This window comes from Sander lucioperca, chromosome 2 (assembly GCF_008315115.2).
Source record: "Sander lucioperca isolate FBNREF2018 chromosome 2, SLUC_FBN_1.2, whole genome shotgun sequence".
In the NCBI taxonomy this organism is placed as follows: domain Eukaryota; kingdom Metazoa; phylum Chordata; class Actinopteri; order Perciformes; family Percidae; genus Sander; species Sander lucioperca.
The window spans coordinates 6,625,273-6,651,162 of record NC_050174.1 but is presented as its reverse complement, the minus strand read 5'-3'; the positions used below and the strand labels follow the sequence as shown (position 1 = coordinate 6,651,162).

General features: G+C 38.6%; 3 protein-coding genes across 6 annotated transcripts; 2 read left to right on the top strand and 1 right to left on the bottom strand.

The window, feature by feature from the left end:
- The first annotated feature begins 444 nt into the window (after window positions 1-444).
- Window positions 445-13,195, top strand: rassf2b (Ras association domain family member 2b). Of its 2 annotated transcripts, none has more exons than XM_031305241.2 (11): window positions 445-794; window positions 4,868-4,913; window positions 6,710-6,783; window positions 7,372-7,447; window positions 7,767-7,918; window positions 8,766-8,881; window positions 10,009-10,151; window positions 10,374-10,527; window positions 10,629-10,750; window positions 10,840-10,937; window positions 11,123-13,195. In XM_031305241.2, the coding sequence occupies exons 1-11, from the start codon at window positions 460-462 to the stop codon at window positions 11,190-11,192; spliced, it is 1,386 nt and encodes a 461-aa protein (XP_031161101.2). In that variant the 5' UTR covers window positions 445-459; the 3' UTR covers window positions 11,193-13,195. The 2 variants fall into 2 exon arrangements, with proteins under 2 accessions (XP_031161101.2, XP_031161102.1); XM_031305242.2 differs by lacking the exon at window positions 445-794 and adding an exon at window positions 838-856.
- A 267-nt stretch (window positions 13,196-13,462) lies between these two features.
- Window positions 13,463-18,072, top strand: sprn2 (shadow of prion protein 2). Its single transcript, XM_031305244.2, has 2 exons — window positions 13,463-13,705; window positions 17,464-18,072. The coding sequence occupies exon 2, from the start codon at window positions 17,476-17,478 to the stop codon at window positions 18,019-18,021; it is 546 nt and encodes a 181-aa protein (XP_031161104.1). The 5' UTR covers window positions 13,463-13,705; window positions 17,464-17,475; the 3' UTR covers window positions 18,022-18,072.
- A 2,306-nt stretch (window positions 18,073-20,378) lies between these two features.
- Window positions 20,379-25,755, bottom strand: LOC116053993 (major prion protein homolog). 3 transcript variants are annotated; one of them, XR_004894974.1, is made up of 3 exons: window positions 25,499-25,755; window positions 22,114-23,508; window positions 20,379-21,668 (listed from the first exon to the last, which is right to left on the bottom strand). XR_004894974.1 is itself a non-coding variant. In XM_031305239.2 (2 exons), exon 2 carries the CDS (start codon window positions 23,499-23,501, stop codon window positions 22,302-22,304), a length of 1,200 nt encoding a protein of 399 aa, XP_031161099.1. In that variant the 5' UTR covers window positions 23,502-23,508; window positions 25,499-25,755; the 3' UTR covers window positions 22,051-22,301. The 3 variants fall into 3 exon arrangements, 1 of the variants encoding a protein (XP_031161099.1); XR_004894973.1 differs by having other exon boundaries at window positions 20,379-21,698; window positions 22,131-23,508; XM_031305239.2 differs by lacking the exon at window positions 20,379-21,668 and having other exon boundaries at window positions 22,051-23,508.
- Window positions 25,756-25,890: the final 135 nt, after the last annotated feature.

Sequence of the window (25,890 nt, the reverse complement as noted above, 5' to 3'; positions counted from 1 at the left end):
TACTGATCCAGGACACAATGCACAGAGTGAGTGTTTTTATTAAATGATTGAACTTCCCATGGGCTGCAATGCTACATGACTTCTGCTGAATATGACATTTTAGTGTTGAATTAGTGCGCTATTAAGGCTGCAACTAAAGATTATTTTCATTATCGATTAATCATTTAAGTCTATGAAACATCATAGTAGTGAAAATCGGCCATTAGAATTCACCAAATTCATGCCAGATTTCTTGTTTTATGCAACTAACGCTCCAAAATCAAAAAATTATTTCACTTATTTTGAGCTTTTATCGGAAGCTGCTACAAGACTTTTACATTTTTTTGTGTACCATCTTAATACTCACCTGTTTTAATGGGTTGGCAGAGTTTGACATTGACATTCAATATTTTGTATTCGCGTCTATCACTTCAAGTACATTTTGGGTTTCGCTAGTTCCACTGAATATTAACGGGACTGATGGTGTGCGCGTGCTCGGCTCCCATTGTTTTCGTGTTTTCATTCATCTCCGCACGCAGCGCGAACAAAGGGGCGTCAGGGTCGCGCTCTGATTGGCTCCCGGCCACCCGACGCTGCCGCGAGCTCCGCCACAGCAGATGGACCTCTCGTGCTCTCCTCCTCCTCCTCCTCCTTGATGCACGCGCCCCAGTGATTGTTTCCAACGGCAGGAGAGCTAGCGAGTTGAACAAGGAGTTTATCGTTAACGGACATTTCACCTTTAACGGGGAAGAAGAGGAAAGACGGGAGGAGGAGGTGGAAAAGGAGAACCGGAGAGCCTGCGTCCACCGGGTTTGGTGAGCCGAGATAGGATCTCCAAAAGTCGGCAGGAATCGGGCAGAAGCGTCGCTGTAGCTCAGTAGGCTGATTGTGATGATGTCTGGGTTGATGTGGCGACGTGGACAGCGTGTAGTTTGATAGCGTGATTGTTTGCACAAAAAGAATACTTAAAAATGTTTGTATAACATTGAATACAAAATAGCAACATTTATTTATTTTATAATAAGAAGGGACGACACATTTATCGACTAAAAATCTCGAATATGAGGCGTGTTTGGTTTAAATCACATGCATGCTCTGTAACACTTTAGCCTAAATCTTGAGCAGAAAATGATAGAAATTCTGTATTTTATCACATTTTGTCTTTAGCAGGGAGTGTGTAGGCCTACGTCTTAGTAAATCAGATTACATAACAAGCAATAGATAGTTAAGATTCCTCTCAGCACACATAAGGCTGGCTAGACAGAGACAGTGCTCTAGGACAGACCCTATATGCCAAAAAGTGAATAATGTTCTGGCTTGTAATGTACACTCAGCTGCCAGTTTGTTAGGTACACCTAGCCAACACTAATGCAGTACAACAGCCCTGCAATGAAGTCTACCTTCATGGTGTTACAATACTCAGTTTTTATTGAAACTGTTTTAGATATGTGTTGATTCAACTGTATGGTAGTTTCTGATATTTTGTCTACCTACATTGGGAGTGAACAAAATATTAAAAATAATACAACAATTAAACAGCAGCCTCCAAAATCATCACAAGGTTGAATAAAAAAAAAAATAAATAAACTGAACATTAGTCTATAGGTAGGATTCTTTGCAGGGCTGTTATACTAGACTGCATTAGTTTTTGATAAACTAGCTACTGAGTGTACTCTTAATCTTTAATAAAGTATCCAGTCAACTAGGGCTGCAGTCGAAAGCAAAAAGAGCCCGTGGTGACAACTAAAAATGTTTAGTTTTAAACAGTCCAAAACCTGAAGATCATAGAAGACCAAGAAAACTAGAAAATATTTACGTTTAAAGAGCTGGGTATTTTGCTGTAATGATGATTAATCTAAAAATCAAAATAGTTGCAGATAACTATCTTCTTTCTAATCGTTGCAGCTCTACAGTCAACTAAGGAGCAGGAATAGTTTCAGCTTGAGAATCTGGAAGCCATATTTAGATTCTTGCAACGTTTTTTGACAACCCCAGTATGCCTAATGAGGAGCAGGACACACACACACACATACACACACACACAGAAAACACACACTATTTTTGGCTCAGGGTTGTGGGCTAGTTCTCAGATGTTTTTTGGTGTTGCTATGACAATGGTAACAATAGTGAGGCAGAGCTGTAGTCATGTGCAGGCTGGAGGCAGGGGTGGTGGTGGGTTTGAAAGCAGACAGGAGGAGGTTTGGAGCTATTCATGATCCATTTCATCCAAAAACTTTAACAGAGGCGGTTCAGAGGCAACAGGGCAAGAGGGCAGAAAACAAGCGAGCATGTGTGTGTGTCAATAAAAGAGAGAGAGAGAGAGAGTGGAGGGGGTTGGGGGGGTCAGGAAGTTGTGGTCATGAGTTTGAATAGCATGTCGGATGGTTTCTAGTCTTACACAAGGGAATCCCTAAGGAGACGGAGGAGAAAGCTGAATGGAAAAAACAGTCCAGACAGCACGAGAAGAAATTCCTAATCAGAAAAATAGAAACAAATCGAGTTTGTGAGGTACGAAACAACTAAGCAGATGAAGGCGAATGAGATAAAGATACAGAGAAAGAGGGGAAGATGGACACGGAGGGTTGACTGATGTAATGAGGCAAAGAGGGATTCAGGGAGTCATTTAGGACTACATTTGGACAGAGAAGAGCTCCCTGATCTGAAACAGGACTGGGTCAGCGGTGGGTCAGTCTGGCTGCATTTATATGCTGCTGTTGGCTTTAAAACAAAAAGCAGAGATCGCAGCTTTCTGCAGTCTAAATGTCACACAGATCATTTGTAATGGATAACAGCTATTAATTGTTGGAACTGTTTTGGTTAAACATCAATGTATTTAAAACAATTTTACAGGTTTTAATCTTGAGAAGACACTGAATATGGTGTACAAAAGTCCAAGGTAGTTGCCGTTGCTTTATGAAAGCTAAATAAATTGTATTATGTAAGTATGTTAATTTAAGGGATTGTCTGCTATTAGAGCTGGAAAATACTGACAAATTAGATTTTAATATCAACACTGCAACAATGTTTTGAGGGTAACTGGTGGTGCTTTGAGGCAATATTTCCAATCCAAACTAGGTTTGTAAGATGGCCTTTGACAAAAACATAATAAGTTATGTGGTTATGATTGCCAAATAAGTATAATACCTCATTACATACCTGGGGACACTGAGGTCATTTCCTTAGTATTTTTTCTGTGAACTTTGGGATTTTAACAACCTGCGTTCTTCAACCGAAACTCAAATATGGTCGGTATTTCTCAGGCTAATTCCATTATTTTTAGACTCAATAGATTTTAATTTGAGTTCTTTCGGGCCAACAAACTGAACAGTTCATATTAGACAACAGCATTTAGACCTCAATTTTGAAAGAAAATACAGAAAATATAATTGAACAGGTAACTAAATAAATAATAAATGAATAAATTATTATTAAATTTATTTTTTGGTGTCTGTGTTGGAGGGATTTTGAATCATGGCCTCAGTATTTCTAAAATTCTGGTTATGTTCCTGGAACTGGTTATTAAACTCAATACCTTTTTCGGAATCGTAGCACAAGGTATTGGCATCAAATGTCTAGTCCGACTCATAGTCTTGTTTGCCTTAATTGCTGATTTAAATATGTTGCCATTTTTAGGCTTTTTGTTCACCTTTCGGATAACATCTTACAATTGAGATGTTTTCTTTCTTTTGTTAATTAAAAACATGTTCAAAAGAAATGTATCGAAAAAATATTTTAGTATCATATTGGCACTAGTAGTGAAATGTTTTAAACTATACTGAGCCCTACCTAACTGTAATGTAGCCTTTACAGCTAGGGAAAGATGAAGCTTTGTCACAATATTACAATAAACACAAACCCCTTGCTCTATCATGTGGTTTGAGACAATTCTGAGACCTTGACCTGAACAAAACCATTAAAATCCCCTTTGGACACAGTCAAAAATACACACTCACAAGTCTGTTATTCTGCAAAAAAATGTTTTACAAACCGCAAACCTAAACAGGGTGCACATTTATTACAACAGTGAACATCAGGGAACGATCAATTTTGTTTTCAGATGATAATTTAGTTGACTTAAAGTTTGCGTTGGTCTTGTGGCACACAATTACAACATTGTCTTGGTTTGACAGCCGGCCACATGTCTGTCTCTCACCCCTGGCATCACCCGCTAATGACTCTACGAGCACAGCCGCCCTTGACCACGACTGCGATATTAAAGACTAATGATTTCCATTGTGTAGCTGAATGGTTGAGCTTTTGAGCGCTTGCCAGGGCTAATATAGGTGCTGAAATATTGATAGACCTTCGCATGGGGCTGGGCTGATTGGTGTTTAATATTTAATGTGTCCACAAAAACTGAACACGTTTATTTTAGAGATTGACAGGCTCAGGTTATTTATCAGCAGTGTGTGTTTAAAGTTGCTACTTTATTCCGATTGTCAGGTTTTGAATATCTTTGCTTACAATACAATGTTTAGGTATGTGTCTAATCAGGATCAGAAAAGAGGAAAGAGGGCAATTTATGTGTGGGTCTTATCAGTTTTTCTACCAGTGCTCATGTGTGTGTAACTCTTTGTTTGGGTGGCAATTCATCTGTGCTGCTTGAATTGAGGAAGCTTTAGGCCGTATCAGGGCTAGTGTCAGTTTCCTGTGTGACTGAAAGGAGGAAGTGATTTAACGGAAGGGGAGCACTTCCTTTAAACGCCACCCACTTCTTTCTTGTCTGTTTGCTGTCACACTCACAAGAAAAGACGCTTGAAACCGACACCTGAGTGACAAAACTGTTAATACCTGAGGATACATACAGAGTCTACCTGCCTTAACCTTTAACTATCTCTCTCTCTCTCTCTCTCTCTCTCTCTCTCTCTCTCTCTCTCCACATCTGCAGCTCCCTCTTTCTGGTGATTCAACAAGACCACACAGTCTTCACTACGGTAAGACCACTTGTAGTCTTGTAACTGACATTTATACCACATGTATTTTTGCAGTAATGACTTTCTGACTTGTAGTATTAATACTTTGTTAGTTGATATGTTATAGAGGCACTGAATGTGCTATATGCAGACTGGATGTTTACTGTGGTGGATTACACAGTATTTACAAGTTTAAAAGTGTGCTAATTTATATTAATATTATATGAAAATAAACTGTAGGGTTACATGTAAATGCTAACATACTCCCAACAATAATCCTAACAAGCTGATGTTCAGCAGGTCCAGTACTGTACAAATTTGACCTGATGATGGCACTAGAGGAGTCAGGGGATCACCAAATTAATTTGGATATATTGTCTGGGAACCATGAATGTCTCAACAAAATTGTGTGCCAATCCATCTAGTAGTTGAGGTATTTTACTGGATAACTGAAATATTTAAGGGAAAGTCAGAGGATCACCAAAGCCATTAACACCATGAATATCTGCACATAATGTTATAGCAATCCATCCAGTATTTGTTGAGATATTTCACTAAAAATTGTCAACCTCATTATGGCGCCAGCAGAAAGGTCAGTAGGATTTACCTTCTGGGGACCATGAATGTCTTTACCAAATGTTATGGCAATCCATTCTATAATTTTTTTTATATTGGACATTGGACAAACATGACTAGTCTAATACAAAGAAAGAGCAAACAATATTTATTTTAGTTGTCCAGGGAATAGAAAGTCCAAACTTCTAGAGTTTGAGATGAATCCTCTTGGATGAGTCGTGAAATGTCGTCAATTCTTTCCTCAATTATTACCTCCGCCAAGGAGGTTAGGCCCTGTTTGTTTTCGGTTCCCTTTGTCCGTTTGTTTGTTTGTTGGTTTGTTTGTCTGGCAGCAGGGTTACGGCAAAACTACTGCCGATTTTCATGAAACATGGTGGAAGGGTGTAGCATGGGCCAAGGAAGAACGCATTAAACTTTGGAGCAGACCCGAATCACGGGGCAGATATACAAATTTATTTTTAACTTTCGTTAACACTGCGCGATAGGGCGTTTGTGCTGCATTCATGTGGTGTCGGAATAATCAGGAAAATGAGTTCCCTAGTAAAATTCTCACTGCATTACCTTTTTGAGATAGGGCATGCCTTGGTGGAGGTCTGGTGGAGTGTCCTCCTATTTTCATTTATGTTACACTGTGTATAGATACAAATATGATAGATAAATGCATATGATAGCTTGCTGAGAGATAAATGTTTAAGCAGCTGAAATGATTTGGCTGTGTGGGTGGCATATGTGTCCTCCACCTGTTTATCACCTTCCTGGGGCTTCTGTCCTGCCTCCTCTGCAGATACACAAAGACAGATACACACAAACATTTAGCAAAGAGGGAAGAAAAACTCTACAAGGTGATGGCTGAGTGCCATTTAAAACAGCTGCATGTGTGCAGAGAGGCAAAGACATGAGGAGAGAATTAAAGGGGTGACAGGAAAGAAAAGAAATATTGTAGGCAAGAGGAAGAGAGTGTGGAGAGCAGCTGTCTCACTCCATCACACACCAAATGTTTAAACTGTTAACTATGAGTTGATCTGTATCTTGAAGGAAAAGCATTGACTGGAAACTAGATATGATTAGATTGTATTGTTTACTTTGTGGAGCTTTACCTCTTTCTCTTCCTGCAATTAATCTACTCCTCTCCAGGCTTCTTGTTTTCATGTATGTTGCTCGCTGCTGGTCATGAGGAGTCATGAGACTGAGATCAGATGGATGAAAATCTAGTAACTCTGTGTTGCTTCTTTGTCTCTCAGCTCCTCTCATGCTTACTGAGAATGGATGATACAGAGTACGGGGTTCAGATTGGAGAAAACAAGTTCATCAGGAAGTAAGGATTAAATAACTCGCTGTTTTTCACACACACACACACACACACACACACATATATATATACAAACACCTGCATATACCAGTTTATTTACCCTTCATTAACCTTTGGTATGTGTTTGTTAAAATATTCATTCTATGGTTTAAAATAACAGTGTGTCAAATAGTTAAAGTACAACTCTGGTTTTACAAGTTTCAGCCTGTTAATAACAAACTTCTGCATACTTTACCGCTGGCCATTTTCCAAGCATACATACATTTTTTGATTGATGTAGTATGTAACAACTTGATTTAGGTATAAGTGAGTACCACATGGTGCTCAGCCCTCATACTGTAGCCTCACAATACACTATAAAACTACCAAGATGGTCACCAACTTCAAAAAAGATTTTTTTATATATATATATTAAGGATACAGACAGCCAGGCAAATTGGGATTCTTTAGTCAAACATAATTACCTTTCTCTAGCATATTTAAAGTAGATTTTTTTATTAGTTTATTTTTAATTAAATAAAACATGTAAAATCAGTGGCATGCTCCTTTTTAAACAGCATTTCCTGCTCAGTGACTCAAAATCTCTGTCTCCAGGGCAACCGTCCTCTCACATCTGAAGACGTACAACCTCTACTATGAAGGACAGAATCTGCAGCTCAGACACAGAGAGGTGGGTATTTACAGTTTTGTGTGTGTGTGTGTGTGTGTGTGTGTGTGTGTGGGCTTGTTTAACTATATTCGTAGGGTCCAAAAACCGGGAGTCCAGTATACTTGTGGGGACAGCTTTGTGGGTCCAAAATGCTGGACCCCACAAGTTTAAAGGGCTGTTTGAGGGTTAAGACTTGGTTTTGGGATTAGGGTTAGAATTAGGTTATGGTTAGGGTGAGGGTAAGGGTTAAGGTTAGGGTAAGGGGCTAGGGAATGTATTATGTCAATGACGGACACAATGATGTGCGTGTGCATTGACCACAGCTCCTCTCTCTAAACAGGAAGAGGGGGAGCTGATTGTCGAGGGCTTGCTGAATATCTTCTGGGGTCTGCGGCGACCAATCAGGCTTCAGATGCAGGATGACCACGAGCGGATCCGACCGCCCCCCTCCTCTACGTCCTGGCACTCGGGTTGCAATCTGGACAGTCAAGGGTGAGAGATCCAGACAGATCCTGTTACATATCGCTGACCGGAAATGGTGACACACAGCGGGTCACCGGGGAGCAGTTAAAGATTATGTCTCATTTGTCTGATGAATAATGAAGTTAAATTAAATAATTGATTTCCACAGTTTGCTAAATCCTTTTGGCAATGGTCCTTAGACATAAGTGAACCTTTTAACCCACGTCCCAGGCTCAGTTTTGGATTTTGCCCCAGGCTACCGCACAGATAAATTTGTGTCAACAGGTTTGAAGCCCCATTTTCAGGTCTGTAATCCCATTCATCATTAGAAGCTAATTTACAGGAAATGGATTAAATAACATCAACACCACAGCTGTAAAGTTTTTATTAGGTTGGACACCAGTTAGCAACAAAAAAACAGGTCTGACTATCAGTTTTTTGAACTGCGAGTTTTCAAAACAATATACACACGACCTCTCTCCATAAATAAGCAAAATTACTTCAAATATCAAAGGAAATGCTCTCACAGAACACAGAAAAACTGTATCAACAAAGAGGAACAGCTGTCACATTCTGAAACTAACCAACAGGGATGTGTATAAGTGGTTAACAAAATGCTGCTGCTTGGCAGGAAATCGTATAATAAGACCCAGCTCTTTATCAGTGTTTGCTATTGTAATGTTGTACTCCAAAGTTAAAGTCTGACACTGTTGACATTATGACTTACTGCACAATTCTGTACTGTAACTCCCCTCACTTCTGTCTCAAAAACAATCAAAGTGTTTTTGATCTACAGCCAGTTTGTATCTACAAAATATTTTCGGCTGTATCTTTACAGTCTCTTCATCTTTTACTCTCTATTGTCTCCGTTTTCAAGTTCCCCCAACAGCACAGATGGTCAACAAATGACACAGCAGAGCCCACCCACAGTGGAAGTGACAGAACCTGACAGCCAACCAGAGGACGACGGTGTGATGGAAGAGCAGGCAGAAGGTGAGAGGCTTTATTGATAGTATAAATATGGTAGCATACTGTATATCACTCCCTTGGCTATAATAATGATCAAGTGAACAACATCATACATCAATCCCAAAACAACTGAATTAATAAATAATACAGTTTAGCTTTGTTCAGTTCCCAAGACAAAAAAAAGAAACATAGCATTACGTCATTAAGATCAAATAAGTGTATATCCAAGACATTCCACTTCCAGGATTGCTCCGTTGCCTTCCGCGGGATTTCACTCTTTTCAGCCAGATGTCCGTTACTTTCCGTTTTCTTTGTGTTAGAATTTTAAACTCCAGGCGATTAATGAGGACTATGGTTAACTGCTCCTCAGATCTCTGCAGGGTAAAGCCAGACAGCTAGCTAGACTATCTGTCCAATCTGAGTTTTTTGTTGCACGACTAAAACACCTTTTGAACGTACACGTTCCACCAAAACAAGTTCCTTCCCGAGGCTATTTTGCAGTGGCACCGCAGCTTTACCGCAGCGCTGCCCATGACGATTGTGATTGGTTTGAAGAAATGCCATTAAACCAGAGCACATTTTTCTCCCATCCCAGAATGCTATGTGGACTAGCCAGACCCTCCTCCGCAGCGCTGGAGGAAGGTCTGGCTAAGTGAGACTAAGATCAAATTAACTGTGGACCAAATATCTAATTAACCCTCAGCTGCTTTATAAAAACATACCATCACTGTTGGGTGGAAACCTCTTATCTCCAACATGGCGACTTTGCGTGAGGAAGAAATTAAAGTCTTATTTGTAGTTTCTCCAGAGATCATTTTAGAGGTTTTTTTCAACCCTTAAAGGAGGTTTGAATATGACAATGGTGATACAAAATATCGCATGTCTCCCATATTTGCTTCATCCTGTCTTTATCTGAATATTAGAAATACTCTCTTGTTTCCAGTTGTTTACAGGTAATGTCATGATGTCAGTGTGATTAAATTCAGTGTGAAGATGTTGACCATTTAAACGTAACACTTAGCACATAACACACAGTCTTTCTCGCAGGAATAGTCACTGTTGTTCATTCTTAATCAAAGATAAGTCAACGAGTTTCTTTTCATGTTAAGACACTGAATAATAACTGATATTAATGATTGTTGATTGGACAGAAGACAGTGAGAGCTCTGCTCAGCTCCTCAGAACGAAGAGCGATGCGGGCGTCTTGAGACGGGGCCAGCGACGGTCACCGAGTGACCAGAGGAAAATTCGACGCCATCGCTTCTCTATTAATGGACACTTCTACAACCATAAGGTGATGCCAGCCCCAAGTGTTTGCCACTGAATCCCTAGAAAGTCTGATAAATGTATGCAAGTAATGTATATGTTTGTTAGTTTCAGAGAGTTTATGTGCTACATTTAAACAGATGCTGGATTTGGCAGCAATTGTGTGTGTATATCTGTACACAAATATACACACATAAAGTTATAGAGGAAACTAAATTCATGTTCAAATGTTTTTTTTGTTTTTTCTCAGACATCAGTGTTTACTCCTGCTTTCGGCTCAATGACTAATGTTCGGATCAACAGCTGCATGAGGACACCTCAGGTGCTTCGAGTTCTCCTCAATAAGTTTAAAATTGAAAACAGCCCAGATGATTTTGCCCTCTACCTCGTCCATGCAAGTGGAGGTGAGTGTGAATTATTCAGTTCATTGCGACGGTATATATGTATATTAGTTGTTATTTTGGCTCCGTTAACCAATGCCTATGTGGATGTGTTGATGTTTCAGAGCGTGTGAAACTGAAGCGAAGTGACTATCCTCTGGTGCTGAGAGTGATTCAGGGTCCATGTGAGCAGGTCTGCAAGGTTTTCCTCATGGAAGAAGACCTCGGAGAAGAAGTCACATATGATGTAAGTCACTAGATTTATTGTGACGGAGATACACAAATTAGTCTCTCTTTTTTGTGCTTTGTCATTATATTTCTCCTCCCTTCCACCAGGTGGCACAGTATATCAAGTTTGAAATGCCTGTCCTGCAGAGTTTCATCACCAAACTGAAGGAGGAGGAGGACAGAGAGGTGCAGAAACTCAGAAGAAGGTACAAGAAAATACTGCATGTATTCTACTTCACCATCTTGTTTTGCCCATAATGGCCACAGTCTTCTACATGTGCATCAGCTGTTATGAGATTACAAAACATAATATTTTAATTATTATTAAATGTATCTTCACAGACACACACAGTTAATTCTTCTCTCTGCATTTGTATGTTTGTACTTGCAGGTATACGTACCTGCGGTGTATAATTGAAAAGCAGCTCAGTTGTCTTCCAGAGGGGGCGGCGTGTATGTGAACTGCTTCTTAAAACTGTCAGAAGTACCACATCCTCCACCCAGCTATGACTGAGAGAGTGACCGCTACACCCCAATGTATGTGTTTCAGCGATTATCCTGCTCCTCCTGAACTCCTGGCTCATCCAAGCAATCACCTTACACACACAACTTTAACATGCTTTATTGATGTGCATGTTGAGTGGGACCATGTCAGCAATAGTCTTCAGACCCAATCCCCTTTTCTCTTTGTCATCACATATAGTACACTCAGAAAGACATTCCTTTACTCCTGAGTAATTTTAACCTTTTTGCAGTGCCGTATTTTGCAGAATGAGCCTAAAATGAGACATCCTGTCTTCAGATTACAAGCTGATATCCAAAATCAATTTAAAGCACAAACATCATGTAATATGGTCTTAATAAAGTGCCTGTTAGAAGGTTTCTCCAAGCACAAACGCACAAACTTTGAACATATTTTTGAAGTTATTGCCCTGTAGAAAATTCTTGGGAAATTCTCTTTTTTACTGAAAAGAACAACATGAGACCACACCGTTTCTGTTGATGTGAAACCGCCCAGACCACGAAGGAAAACAGTTGTGCCCTCAAAAGCTGCGTGCCTTTTATGGTCCTCGCTGTTGTTAAATATTGTAATTGAAGGAATTTAATTGACCCTCTCCATTTTATCTCAGCTGAGAAGTTCACTGCAGGGATTATTAAAGATTGTGTGAACAGATTATCTGTTCATGTGGTGACCAGCAGTCTCTTGGTGGTCTGATGGAGACAACTGTTTTTCTGAAGGCATTCACATTGAATGTTAAGGACATTTTATGATTGAAGTTAAAGTAATAGTTTGACATTTTGGGAAACATTTTCTTGCAGAGAGTTAGATGTTTGTATAACAGCTGCTGGTTAGCTTAGCATAGCACAAAGACTGGAAACAACCTGCCTGGCTTTGTCCGAAGGTCCACCTATCAGCATCTCTAAAGCTTACTAATTAACAAGTAGTATCTCATATGTCATCTCAAGTGTAAAAATTACAAGTTGTGGATTTACCGGAGATGATTATTATTTTTGAACAGACTAAACAAACTAAGAAAGTGTTAATTAGTGAGCTTTAGAGGTGTTGGTAGGCAGATTTTTTTAAGTTTGGACAGAGGCTAGTTGTTTCCTACTGTTTCCAGTCTTTGTGCTATGCTACTTGCTACCTGCTTGCTGTAGCTTCATATTAACCATACAGACATAAGAGCGGTACTAATATTCACATCAAACTTTCGGCAAGAAATCAAATAAACCTATTTCTATTCCTTTAAAAGAAGAAAAATCCATCCTGAAACAATCTTTGGCCCCCTTTTTTTGTTTTGTGGTGTATTGTCCTCACTTGCACTCCTGCCTTATGTAAGATGACAAGAAGATGTCATCATGTTGAGATTTTAAAAAGCACAGTAAAATACTGTTTGATCCATGAACAATTTTCAACATCATGCTTCACGATGACTCCTGCTAGGCATTGGACTTTGGACTGCCTTTACACAAATGAAAGAATATTCACCGGTGGACTTTTTATTTCTTTTTTATTTTGTTACATCCAACAGAGAATGACACGCGTGAAATCCCACAAGACTGTGAATTATGGCGATCACCTTTGTTGGAATAATGTGTGTATGAATGAGCATTTCAAAGCAGCACAATTTGCTTCCACATGTACAGCGCTTTGCTTTTGTCTGCCCGTCCGGTCAATATCTGTTAACAACGTTGAAAATCTCGCCGTACATCGTGTGTGTGTGTGTGTGTGTGTGTGTGTGTGTGTGTGTGTGTGTGTGTGTGTGTGTGTGTGTGTGTGTGTGTGTGCGATTCTGAGAGTGTGCATGTTATATTTTCAGTGACTCATAAGACTTGCCTGCTTTTGTATTGTGTCTTTTACAAAATAATGATCTTTAAGTTGTTAAGAACTCATGCCACTACTTGGAAAATGTAGTTTTTTTCGTACAATGATTGGTATTTAATAAAGAAATAATAATCTTGAGAAAAAAGATGAACATATATACAGTGTGTGTATGTATGTGTGTGTGTATATATATATATATATATATATATATATATATATATATAGTAATCTCCTTCAGTCTTGTTCAGGTCAGTGGGGGAAAAGCCTAGCATGTTATATAATGATGTTTAAATCTTGTTGTAGGATTTAAATTGACAGACGAGATAGAAAATTAGTCGAAGCTTCGGGAGAGTTCGTTAAGTGTTCTGGTTAAATAATTCAGATAAAATTAGACACAAATGTACGCCTACACAGGTATTTATATCTGATGTCGATGGTTCAGCAGCTTAGTGCACACCAAGCCAATGAGCAGGTGTGGGACAGAGTGATCCACTCCACCTGACTGAGATTGTCTGGAGGATAACAGGCTGACCCTGAAACATACGTCTTACTGTCAGAAGAGTCTGAGCTGCAAACAAACACTGCGGTTTTTTTACCGTCAGAAGAGGAACATCATCTTTGTTTCCGTCACAAACCGCCACTCAACAGGTGAGATTGTTTTTATTTTTATTGTTACTATTTAATATACGCTGGTATGACCAAATACTCAATACTGAGTTCAGCAGGTTTAAACAATGTTTTCAGTGGTGGAATGTAACTAATTACATTTACTCAAGTACTGGACATCAGCACAATTATGTCTTACTTGTACTTTTACTTGAGTCTTAATTTTATGGCAAGGCAAGTTTATTTATGTTACATATTTCAACAAGGTAATTCACAGTGCTTTACATAAAACATTACAATTACATTTAAACAGTCATTAAAGAGAATAGTACTTATACTTCTACTCCAGTACACTTTGGAGGGAAATATTGTACTTTGTACTCAATTAGATGTATATGACAGTTACTTTTCACATTAAAAACATATATGATGCAGTACATCTACTAATCTACCCAGCAGTAAACAAAGTATCTCAAATGAGCTCCACATTGACAAACTGACAATAATTATTATGTGTATCTGTTAGTGATAAAAACAGACCATTCTGCATAATGACTACTTTTTCTTTTGATACTAAGTACATTTTGCTGATAATTCTTCTGTATGTTTACTTAAGCAACATTTTGAATTCAGGACTTTTACTTGTAATGAAGTATTATAGACTATGGTATTTCTACTTTTACTTAAGTAAAGGATCTGAGTACTTCCTTCACCACTGCTGATTTTCCTCTGTTGTTTTTCTGAGTGAATTTCTCTTGTTGCTTAATTAGTCCTCTGCTGCACAAACAAGGGCCTATCTCTGGAAAGCACAAGTAATAATACGCTGGTAAACAAATCAGAGTGCTCCAAATTCATCATGAAATAGTTTCTTTTTCCTTCTTTGTGAGTTAGTGCTGCTGTCGCTGTAATCTGGGAGTCACTGGATTATTCTCAAACTAGGTGACCTAGTGTAATTTTAGTTCAACTTGTCTTTTACGAGGACGCAGATTAGACGGCGTACTGTTTGTTGACGGCAGAGCAAGTTATGTCATGCTGCTCACTGGTGGAAAATACCACACTATAGAAATACTACTAAGTAAAAGTCCTGCATTAAAACACTATTTGCAATAAAATATAGTTAAAGTATGAAAAGTAACAGTACTCATGCAGAATAGCTCCTGTCAGTTAAATTATTACATTATTGGACCATTATTATTGATGTATTAATATATAAGCTTGTCTTAAGTGTTGGAGTTGGTCAAGGTGGAACCAATTTTAACTACTTAATATACTGTTTATACTGTTTATATAATTATAATAATGCAACATATTTTACAAACTGATCATATTTTTTGTATGTATTTGCACATTTTGTACCTAAAAGTAACTGCTAACTATAGCTATTACATAAACGTAGTGAAGTAACAGGTACAATATTTCCCTCCCACACAAATATTTGCAAGTTTTCTTGTTATTACAATACCTTACTATATACAGGTATTGTAATGCATATATTGTATATAGCTTTTAAATGTAATCTCATTTCCATAATTTCTTATTTTATTAGTATTTACAGTATGTAGCCTAATTCAAATAGTTGTTTAGGCCTTTCGGTTTTTCTTACCATTTTCTGTCTCTTCTGCTGCTCTAACGTAAATTTCTTTCTGGGGATCAAAAAAGTTTGTTCCTGTCAGATAGTTGTTAGGGTTAAACACTGCTCAATGATCATTAATGCAGCAGGTCTTGTCCACAGATCCAGAGCCAGATTGCATATCTATAGTAGATCCTAGGGCAGTAGAGATTATGAAAGCTATCTGATCCCATGTCAGCTGCAGCGTTTAATTGTGTTGCGGCAGTGACGCTGCTTGTGTAAGATTTGTTTCTCAAAGCTGGATTAACAGCTGTGATCTGTAGGCCTACTGCTCTTAGTTTATCAGCAATGTAAAAATAACACACAGGAGGACGAAAGCTGCGATGAGAACATCTCATTATCAGTCGGTTTCTGAGCACTGTATTCCATGTAGGGGTGCAAGATATATCGACTCAATATCATCCATCCATCCATCCATCTTTGTCCGCTTATCCGGTATTGGGTCGCGGGGGTAGCAGCTCCGACTCAATATCGTTATCGCAATATATCGAAAGTGTCACAATAAGTATGCAATATTTTGTTTATTTTGTGGAGCGCTGCGTCCCGTCCGTTGGCTGTGTGGCTTTGTTGTGTTTGATTTAGAGCCCGCTTGAAACGCTATAATGATCATGTTTCATTGGCCAGTTACCGTGTCACTTTCACATGTTAGTGCACGTCAGCACACGGGTCCACTATGTGACAAACCCTATGGAGCGTACCACGTGACGTGTGTGCATGTTTCGACAGAGTGACAGTGTAAGTGAAGAAATAGATAGAGACAACAAAACGGAATGAATCAGAGAAGAGAAAGAAAAGTTGTGTCCTGTTCTCTTTATTTATTTATTTTATACTGTACAACCAGTAAAACATGTCCTGTTCTGTAGACATGGTCGTTATTTATTTATTCATGTTGTACCAGTCCAATATGACCGTCAGTTGAAATAAACCTTGTGTTGTAAGAAAACTTTAATTTGTTATGAATCTATTTTGATGTGTTTTCCCGTAACTTTTGTAATTTTACATATGTTTAAAAATATCGAAATTAATATTGATATCGCAATATCACATTTTGTCAATATCGTGCAACCCTAATTCCATGTGCAATGTACTTCAGGGACTAGAATAATTAAGTACATTTACATAAGTATTTCCATTTTCTACTTAATTTCAGTTATTGTACTTTTTGCTCCAGTATTTGACATTGATAATGTCTATAAATGATGATGATTATTATTATTATTATTATTATTATTATTATTATTATTATTATTATTAATATATTACATTCTTAAATTGGCCATTTCGTATAATGAATACTATATTATATAATAAAATAATATAATGAATACTTTTAATACTTCAAGCATATTTCGCTTATAATACTTAATTGGTACTTGTACTTGTACATTTTGAATGCAGGACTTGTTTGCTTACTTACCAGTATTTAAAAGGGTGACCATTATTTAAAAAGTAAATTACTGAATGTTCTTGACAGAATGACCTTTCTTCCTGACGTTTACTCTTATTATATATTTCTTCTTTTTTATACATTATATAATGACTGTTTCTTACCTACCTTAATGCATTTGTTTCTAGTGCTGCTGTCTTTTTTTTCTTTTCAGACATGAAACATATAACAATTCACTATGAAAATACACAGTAAATTACAGGATCATAAAATATCAAAATATTCAACAAAGTTCGCAAGAAGTTATCTACATCAGGGATCAAACAGATCAATCAGTCAAAGACATTTACAGCCAGATGTGCCTCCCTCCATGTCATTTAATATGACTTTAAAAGCAAATAGTGAGACCAACTCACGAAGGTTCAGGCAACAAAACGTTCCACCTGGTTCAGTGCGGACTTTAGGGACGGATAAGAGGAATAAGCCCTGGGAACGAAGACATTAACCTTCTGTTTTTTTCTCATGGAAATGTGCTTATGTCCTGTGATTGTCTTTAGTTTACAAACTCTGAGAAACTGTGCTTCCTGCTTGAAAAGTGCTCTATAAAATATTATTAGATTGATGTACTGTGGTAGTCCTATTTTTATTGAAGTAAAGGATCTAAATACTTCCACCAATAATACTTTCAGAGCATGTAACAAACTAACAAACTAAAATGAACAGAAACAGGAAAGTAACAAATTTACACTTCCTAATAATGTTTCCTTTGTCTTATTTTTACAGGACCCATAAATCATGGCTGTCCTGCAGAAGCTCCCCCTCACAGTGGCCCTCTGCCTGCTGCTCCTTGCCACACTGGTACCCAGCTCTGAAGCCCGGCGTGGTGGTGGTGGTGGTCGTGGTGGTTTTGGAGGTGGTGGATTTAGCAGAGGTGGTGGCTACAGCCGGGGCTGGGGCGGTGGGGGTGGCCAGGCCTACAGACCGGTCCAGAGCAGTGGCCCCAGTGCAGGGAAAGTAGCCGGGGCAGCTGCAGCGGGCGCTATAGGAGGAGCAATGATTGGGTCTGCCCTGAGCCGTCCTGGGTATGGTGGAGGATATGGAGGATATGGAGGATATGGAGGAGGATATGGTGGAGGGTATGGAGGATATGGAGGGGGGTATGGCTACCCACGATATGGAGTTGGTGGTGGCTACGGCCCCAGGCCTGGCTATGAGTCAGAGGGCTCTGGAGATATGGAGTACTACACTGCAGCATCCAGCGGCCCCATCTACAACAGTATCATCGTTGTCATCGGCTCCCTGATGTCCCTGCTGATGGGCCACTGGGTGGCAGTCATGTAGAGCTGGAGACAGAGCTGGGATCCCAAAAACACACACAGGTCCAAACAAACCTTCAATAAAAACAACCCACAACCTGGCGGAAAACAGAACTATTTTCAGTTTAAAGTCTAATGTGACCTAAAATATGACCCTTAAATAATGAACAGCTGTGGCAAGTTTTTTTCTTTTTCGACACTTCAGTGACCCTCCATGAGGACAGGTGGAGGAATTGGACCCATTTAACCTCTACGACATGTCAGTGTGTGACACCATTCTTCAGTCTGCAGGCATACTGATGAACAAACCACCTCCCGTAGAAATACTGTATGTCAGAGCCGTGAGATAGTTTGACTCTCCTTTAAAAGAGGCTAGTCTTTTTATACTTTTGATGAGCGTTTTTGGTCAATATGTTTTCTCAATAAGGAATCTGTGAAGATAGACCAGGAATAAATTAGATGTGGTTAAGTTTACCTCAAGAAGTCATGTCAGGAGCAGAGTTTAAGAGCAGCTATACACTTCATATGATAATGCCATTTCTCAGTAAATTTCATTATAGGTTTATATTTTAGACTGTTTTTACTTTCTGTTTCATATTGTCTGCTCTGCATATTAAAAAAATAAACAAGAGTACTAAAGTGTTACTTTTTCAGTACATTGCTTGTATATGTATACTTTACCTAATTAAAGTACATGTTTTATGCCATTTTGTAGACTTTTATGTAAAAAAGCAAAATGGGCTTCCATGTTTATAATTGTTATATAAATAAAAAAAAACTTAGAACAAACATTTGTGTTGAATTGTGTCTACATTATTGTACAAAGAGAGCATGGCGTGTTTAGAATATATATATATATGTACATTTTTAAGTGACAATCCAGAGATTAGACTGCAGTAGAGACGAAGCTGTTGGTGTGTCTTGTACAATACACTCGCTGATCTCATTCTCCACATGAGTGTCAACAAAGACAGTGTGACCCAAATCAAACACACTCACCCACCATGTTTGTGACCAACATGTGCTACCCTGTGTGTGTCCTAGGGCGCACACGTCTCTCCTTTGCTTTAACGCACATGTCTCTGTTTTGCTTTAATATGTGTTTGTGCAGCTGCGCTGGAGTTTCTATTGTTTATCTGTGTTGTTTGCGATAGTAATGTTTTATTCTACTGTTGATTGAAGTGTCAGTTTATTTAATTTGTGTGGCTTAATATTGCTTGTTGCCTCAGTGTCCAGTTGTTATTTATTGTCGATTTTATTTTTTTAATTGTCTGAGTTTTGTCCTCTTGTCTGGTTAGTTCTTGTAAAGTTACACTGAGGAAGGCAGTTGTATATTTATAATTAATAATCAGATGTATGAACAGGCTGCAAAGTGCCATCCTATAGAAAAGGAACTTATTGTTTGTTTGGACATCAGGGGTTATGCTGCTGGTGTTGTTCCAACGTACTGTATACCTTTTATACACTGAATGCAATGTATTCTGTAGCCAAAAGGTGATCTTGAATTTAACAGTAGTGTCATATATCATCATTACATTTTCTTTACCCCTCTTTTTGTAAACTGCAACACAGTAACATTTACTCAGAGTACATTCTAACTGACCTATTGTTTTTTACTTTTATCCAAGTACTTTTACATGAGTATAATATTCTAGTACTCTTACCAGCTCTTAACAACAAAAGCAGGCAACATGCAGTATATGGAAAACTAAAGTCCAGTTATTTATTTTCCATCAACAGGTCATATTACAAAATCTACCAGTTCCATTAAGCCTGTTATTTAATCAACATATGGAACCCCTGAGGGTGCCCTGTAGTGCTGCATGACTCAGCCTGTTAGCTGACATTTACCGGCCTGCAGGCTTGTATCACTTCCTCAGCTTAATGAGATCTCAGCCGATTAGATCACACCAGTGCTTCTGTTTGCCATCTACTCTGTCCTCCACAGCTTAGTAGTAGTCATCTTAAAATCTGATGCCCTTTCACATTCAATAATAATGCTTCATTACAAGCTCATACCTGAAACACAGAGTTAACACAGCCCTCATGTTCAATATATGAGATATTCCTAAAACAGAACTTTTTATATTTTTACTGTGAGTATTAGTAACCAGTTGACTGAGTGTTTCTGAAAATTCAGATGGATCATTCTCGTGGTTGCCCTTTAGTATTGTAATAGGCCTTATCAGATGTTAAATAATTTGAGCTCCATCCACCAGAGGGTTCAGCCTGATTATTCAAATGTGTTATATCATCAAACTGATCTCCACAAAAGCTTTTCATACAATGGTAATTTTCAGTCAAAATGTCACAACTCCTTCCACACCCAATTCAAAAAAAGTCATAAAACAAATATCCACAAATATTAGTAAAGTACAGTAGTATTAGTAAAGTTTATAAGTTTATTTGACAAGACAAGCAAAGTGCAAGTCAAGCCTCAGTAGTCAGTAAAAGCTGCAGCAGTACAGTAAATGTGATCCCTCAGAGTAAAAGGCATCCATGTCCTTAAAAGCGGTATATGTGCACATTCAAATACATTCAAAGCCAGATAACATAGGATACATATACCAACACATTAAAATGTACACTGTGGGTTTTTGATCAGATTGTTCTACAGTCAAACAATAAAAAGTGGTTGTTGTAATTGTAGTTTAGTGAATGCTGCTGAAATGTGAATCGCCTGGTTATAGTGGTCATGACGGCACTCTGCCGTGGTGGAATGTAATTAAGTACATTTACTACAAAGTACAAATTTACGGTACTTGTACTTGAGTAGTTAAATTTTTTGCTACTTTTTATGTCTACTCCACTACATTTCAGAGGGAAATATTGTACTTTTTACTCAGCTACATTTGTCTGACAGTCTTTATTTTTCAGATAACAATTTTTCATACCCTGTGGAGACATTTTGAATTTGAACTGTTTGCAATTAAACTCCAGAGAGTACCTTTTACATAGTTTTTTTTTTTTAAGTAATCAGCTTTTATGATTAGAAAAATGATTGTATAAATCCTATGTACTGTACTGTACATATCTTGATATGCAGGCTTAGTAACCATTAACTCGACTGATAATGAAAGATGACATTCAGTAGGATTTGGAGATGAATTTGGCTCAGGGAATAGCCCAGAGACAAAAGAGGGAGACAAAAAATTGGATAGAAGGGAGGAAGAGGCAAGTGTATACAAAAAAATCTGAAAATACACACACTGTAAAAGGCAAGGGCAGTACACATGGAAAAGGTTAAAACAACATACATAAGTATTCAGGAAAAGCGCAATTTATTTTGTTTTGATTCCAAATAGTAATAAATATTTTAAGAAGTGTTAGGATGACAGCATGCATACTATTGTCTGTATGTTTAGAGGGTCTGTTTATCCAAATAAAATTATAGTCTTTTTGGTTTGAGTTTCTGTGTTTCAATAGACCTTATATGAAATGAGTAGATATTGATCCATTACAAATAGTCATGATCTTAGTGTAGAACTTTTCAGTCTGAAGCAGTTATATTTGTAATAGTAGACTAATAGAATATTTCACAAATGAAAGTCCAGTTTTTATTGATAGTTTTAAAACACTATTCCCTAACCAATTCGTTGAACTGTCCTTGAATCAGACAGTCCTCCAACATCAACCTCCCTGTAGTTAACATACTCATATCATACTTAAAAAGCGCATGTCTATTATTGTTGTTTGTTAAAAAAGTTATGCAGATTATCACCATGACAGGGTCTGTACCAGTCCCACAGGTGCAAACTAACCCCTCTCAGATGCTTTTTTTCTCTGAGACAAAAAACAACCCAACAAAGACCCGGTTTTCTTGAATACATTTTAAAAAGCAATTTTTTTTCTGAAACACACATCACAAACGCAGAAAGACAAGTCAGTGGTAGTGCCGCTGATTATTTCTGTGGTTAGAGAGCGTACAATGTGGGGGTTTTGTTAACTTGTGGGCAGATATTGTTCTATAGTCAAACAATAAAAAGTGTTTGTTGTAATTGTATCTCTAATGGCTAGACAGCATGTGCAATTAAATCTAAATGGTTATTAATGGGCCAGACTACTTCACCAAGCTTTTAGTATTAGATTATGGACTCTTTCTTTTTGTCCTGTCAGCTGTGTGGTGCCATTCAAGCACATACATGAGAATGTATTGCTTAAATATTAAAAAATAAAAATGTAGAAATCCACACACAGTAAAGAAACTCCTTAAAAGGCAAGAGGTTCCTCTCTTCCTAATCATTTCCACCCATTACCTTAATTCCTTTAAAACATCATCCATCACTTCCACTGCTAATAAAAGCCTCAGCGCAGCAGCACTAGCATGTTGCTATTCAATAGCATCAGTGTAGTACTAATGACCACAGCTAAAAGCCCTCGCGAGCCCATACTCAATCCCTGCACGCTACCCGTCACTCTCTTCAAGTACTTTTCAGAGTAGACCATGTACAGCTCAACACATCTCCTGGCCTTCATCTGCTCAATCAGTGCCGGGTAGCCGATCTCCACAATGCTAACTGTATCACCGTCTTCAGCACTACTGACAGCCTGTGAAGCTGTTGGCACAGGATTGGCTACAGGCTGATTTAGGGGTTGTGTACTTGAAGGTGCAATGGTTGAGGAGTTATCTGCTGCAGTGTTGTTGGTTTCCGTTGTGTTGCTACCTGTGCCAGTGTCTGGGGCCGGGGTGACAGAAGTTGTGGTGGTAACAGCTGGTTTGTTGTTTGGCTTTTGATTAGCCGCAGGCAGAATGTCGGTTCTCTTCATGCAGGAGTCCATGTAGCTGTCATAGGTTTCAGAGGGTTTGCTGTAGATGTAGTCTCTGCTGTAGTCATTGCTATCAGTAGACTTGGTGCCATATTTCCTGTACATGTAGTTGTTGTAGTATTGCTCCTCTTGGCTGTTGTGGAACTGGTAGTGGGGACGGGGGAACCTTCCTAGCCCGTAGCCCAGGGCCATCCCTGCCATAGCCCCTCCAGCTGCTGCCATCACTGCACTGCGTCCAAACCCTCTGGATTTATCAGAGGGATACATGCCCATCGACTGAACTGAGTGGGAAAAGGGAGAGCCGCCCCCAGCACCATGGCCCCCATATCCAAAGCTGCCCCCATAGCGAGGGCTCAGGACTTTGTTGTTTGGGTTGTAGTTCATGTATCCACCTCCATAACCACCATGACTGTACGGGGAGCCCCGTGCTGGAAACTGGTTATGGTAGCCTCCACCTGGCTGTTGGGGGTAATTACCTGGATACCCAGGTCTGCCTGATTGCATAGGGTAGCCTCCCTGATTGGGTTGTCCAGGCTGTTTGGGGTATCCACCCTGAGAGCTGGAGCCCTGATTATTTTTTTTATTTGCATTACTGTTAGTGTTGGTGCTAACTCTGTTGTGTGGGGAGGACTTCTTTGAGCTGAAGCTGCCTTTCCCAAAGCTGCCTCCTTTCCTGGCCAGTGAAAAATGAGTATGAAACAAGAGAAGTGACAGACACAGCACAGATAATGAATTCATCTTCGCCCTGTATGGAGGGTCAGGAGAGAAAAGGAAAATTAAGAAAGGGAGAAAAAGTTTAGGAAAATATGAGATAATAAATGGGATTTATAATGTTAGCCTTAGTCATCTTATTTATGAGAGTCTGTCTTTCTGTACGCAGTAAAATAGTAAACTTATTGCAACTTTGACGTACAAGAGAACATGCATGTATTAAAAATATACAGAACCAAAAGCGTTGTTTATGTTACGGGTGAACACGCGTCCGCTCCCCTCCCGTTAAAGATTAAATTATTATAAAATTTTAGGGACAGTCTCAACATGGTTTCAACACAGAGTTGTGGGTCCAAAATTAGGTTTCCAGGTTGGCTTGAAATAGCACAGTGCACTGCGAGCTTAATGTTACTGCAGGTGACCAAACAGTAATCTTTTTAGTCCTCTGTAACCAACACTGTTGCAAAACCTCAACACTGTAATTTTTCGTCCAGTGGCTAAAAAAGAATTATATTTTTTAATAATAAGAAAGAAAATGTCATAAATACAAATCTGTTTCCACAACCATATCAGAGACACTGCCTGATTTAGAGCTGGGCAATTTTATGACATATACAATGAGATTATTTAAATCGGTCTATCATCAAAGGTTTTGCCATACTGTTTATACAATAGTAGCTATCACTTTAATATTTCTGGGTGTATAGGGCTATAGTGGGCAATGTTGTAAATCAATGAGTAGGACTGATGTATAGTCATATTACATTTTTACATCAGTGTCATAAAGTATTTTGTATCTAAAATTAGCCTTTTTATTATATCACTCAATATCATGAAAAACAAAATTACACATACCACGATAGACAATTTTATTGTCAATTAATCAACATATTTTTCCCAATAATCATTTATCTCACAAAATTGTGAGAAATGACCATTATATTTCCCAGAGCCCATCATGGCATATGTACATATTCCTTGCATTATCTGACAGTTATGCTTAGAGTGTAATCTGTTCTCAGTCCACCAGCTCCTGGCTCACTTCATTGTTTCAAATACCAGCATTAGTTTATGAATGGCTCTTGAAGTTTCAGTCTTTGCTGTCAACCAGTGGAAGTAACGTTAGACTACAACTGTTTCCATAGCAACGCGTCCCTGATCGCCTGAGTTGTTGTGTGTAAACTCACTTTGATAAGACATAACTCAAACACGTCTCTCGTTAGCTGCTCAGTGCTCACTGCACATTTAACACTCAAAATACAGAAATATGGGCGTTAGCATTTGGCTAAAAAAACACCGTGTGGTGCCGATTCACATAACTAACTTACGTTACTATGACAACCAACTGCAGCATTGACAACGGCTGCATTTATTAGCGTTAGATAAGACTCTCATGATGACGAGATCCGTATCTCGTCCTTAAAAGATAAGGAACTCGTGATTATGAGATGCTAAGCTAATAATTATGGGATAGTACGCGTCACAATTAAGATATGTATTTTTCTTTTGTAAATTCATGATTAATCGATCTATTTGCTAGTAATTTCATTAATTGGTCCAATTTTACCATAAAATGACTTTTCATGACTGGAAATAAATCGTCTCCCTCTGAAGGCAAACCAGTCAGTACATAATATAAAAAACAGGTGTAGCATCGAGAATAACATCTAAAGGTTTTATGATGGGGGTGATGATATTGATGCAACAATAATCCGGAGAACGTTAAACAGCTCCGACCAAAGCAATCCAGACACTGATTATTTACAAATGCATACAGATAGTTCTACCTTGTTGACATTGCACTCACTTTAATGTGGCCTGCCCGCTGCCACTAGCTATACCCTTTATTCCGTTAAAACATGGCGCTTGTCAGTGTCAAACTATCGAGAGAAATTTACACACTGGCAGCAAAGCGTTGGTTTCATTACAGACAGAAATGTTCGCGTGAGGTAAAAACAACGGCATTTTATCCACCAAACAACATTAAAATGGTGCTGTTACTTTAAATAAAGGACCAGCCTTACCTTAAGTGACGACTGTTGGATGCCTTTTCCCGTGTTATTTAGCTTCAGTGTCGCGGGTCGTCTTTGCTACTGTAGCGTTGATGTAGTTCAAACGTCTCTAGTTTTGAAAATGGATAATTCCATATAACGTAACGCGGCACAGGGGATCTGGGCATGGATGTATTATAAGAACGGATGTGGGTCGCATAGAAACAGAAGATGGGGCGGGGTTTCACTTGACATTTCCCAGCATCGTCAACCCTGTGATGTTGTCGACTTCATACAGAAAATCACCACAGCACACATAATAGTATGGAGCTACAGGTGTAGGGCAACAATTAGTGAATACATACACACTTAAACTTACATTAAAAACGTTCTGTGATGAATAATTCTGTAAACCCATAACCACC

What these genes read in the sequence shown, in the direction of transcription:
- rassf2b (XM_031305241.2), top strand. Translation starts at nt 460, where the DNA reads ATGGTGTGCGCGTGCTCGGCTCCCATTGTTTTCGTGTTTTCATTCATC. An exon ending in GCCTGCGTCCACCGGGTTTG is followed by an intron (nt 795 to 4,867) that starts GTGAGCCGAGAT and finishes CCACATCTGCAG; the next exon opens with CTCCCTCTTTCTGGTGATTC. An exon ending in ACCACACAGTCTTCACTACG is followed by an intron (nt 4,914 to 6,709) that starts GTAAGACCACTT and finishes TTTGTCTCTCAG; the next exon opens with CTCCTCTCATGCTTACTGAG.
- sprn2 (XM_031305244.2), top strand. Translation starts at nt 17,476, where the DNA reads ATGGCTGTCCTGCAGAAGCTCCCCCTCACAGTGGCCCTCTGCCTGCTG.
- LOC116053993 (XM_031305239.2), bottom strand. Translation starts at nt 23,501, where the DNA reads ATGAATTCATTATCTGTGCTGTGTCTGTCACTTCTCTTGTTTCATACT.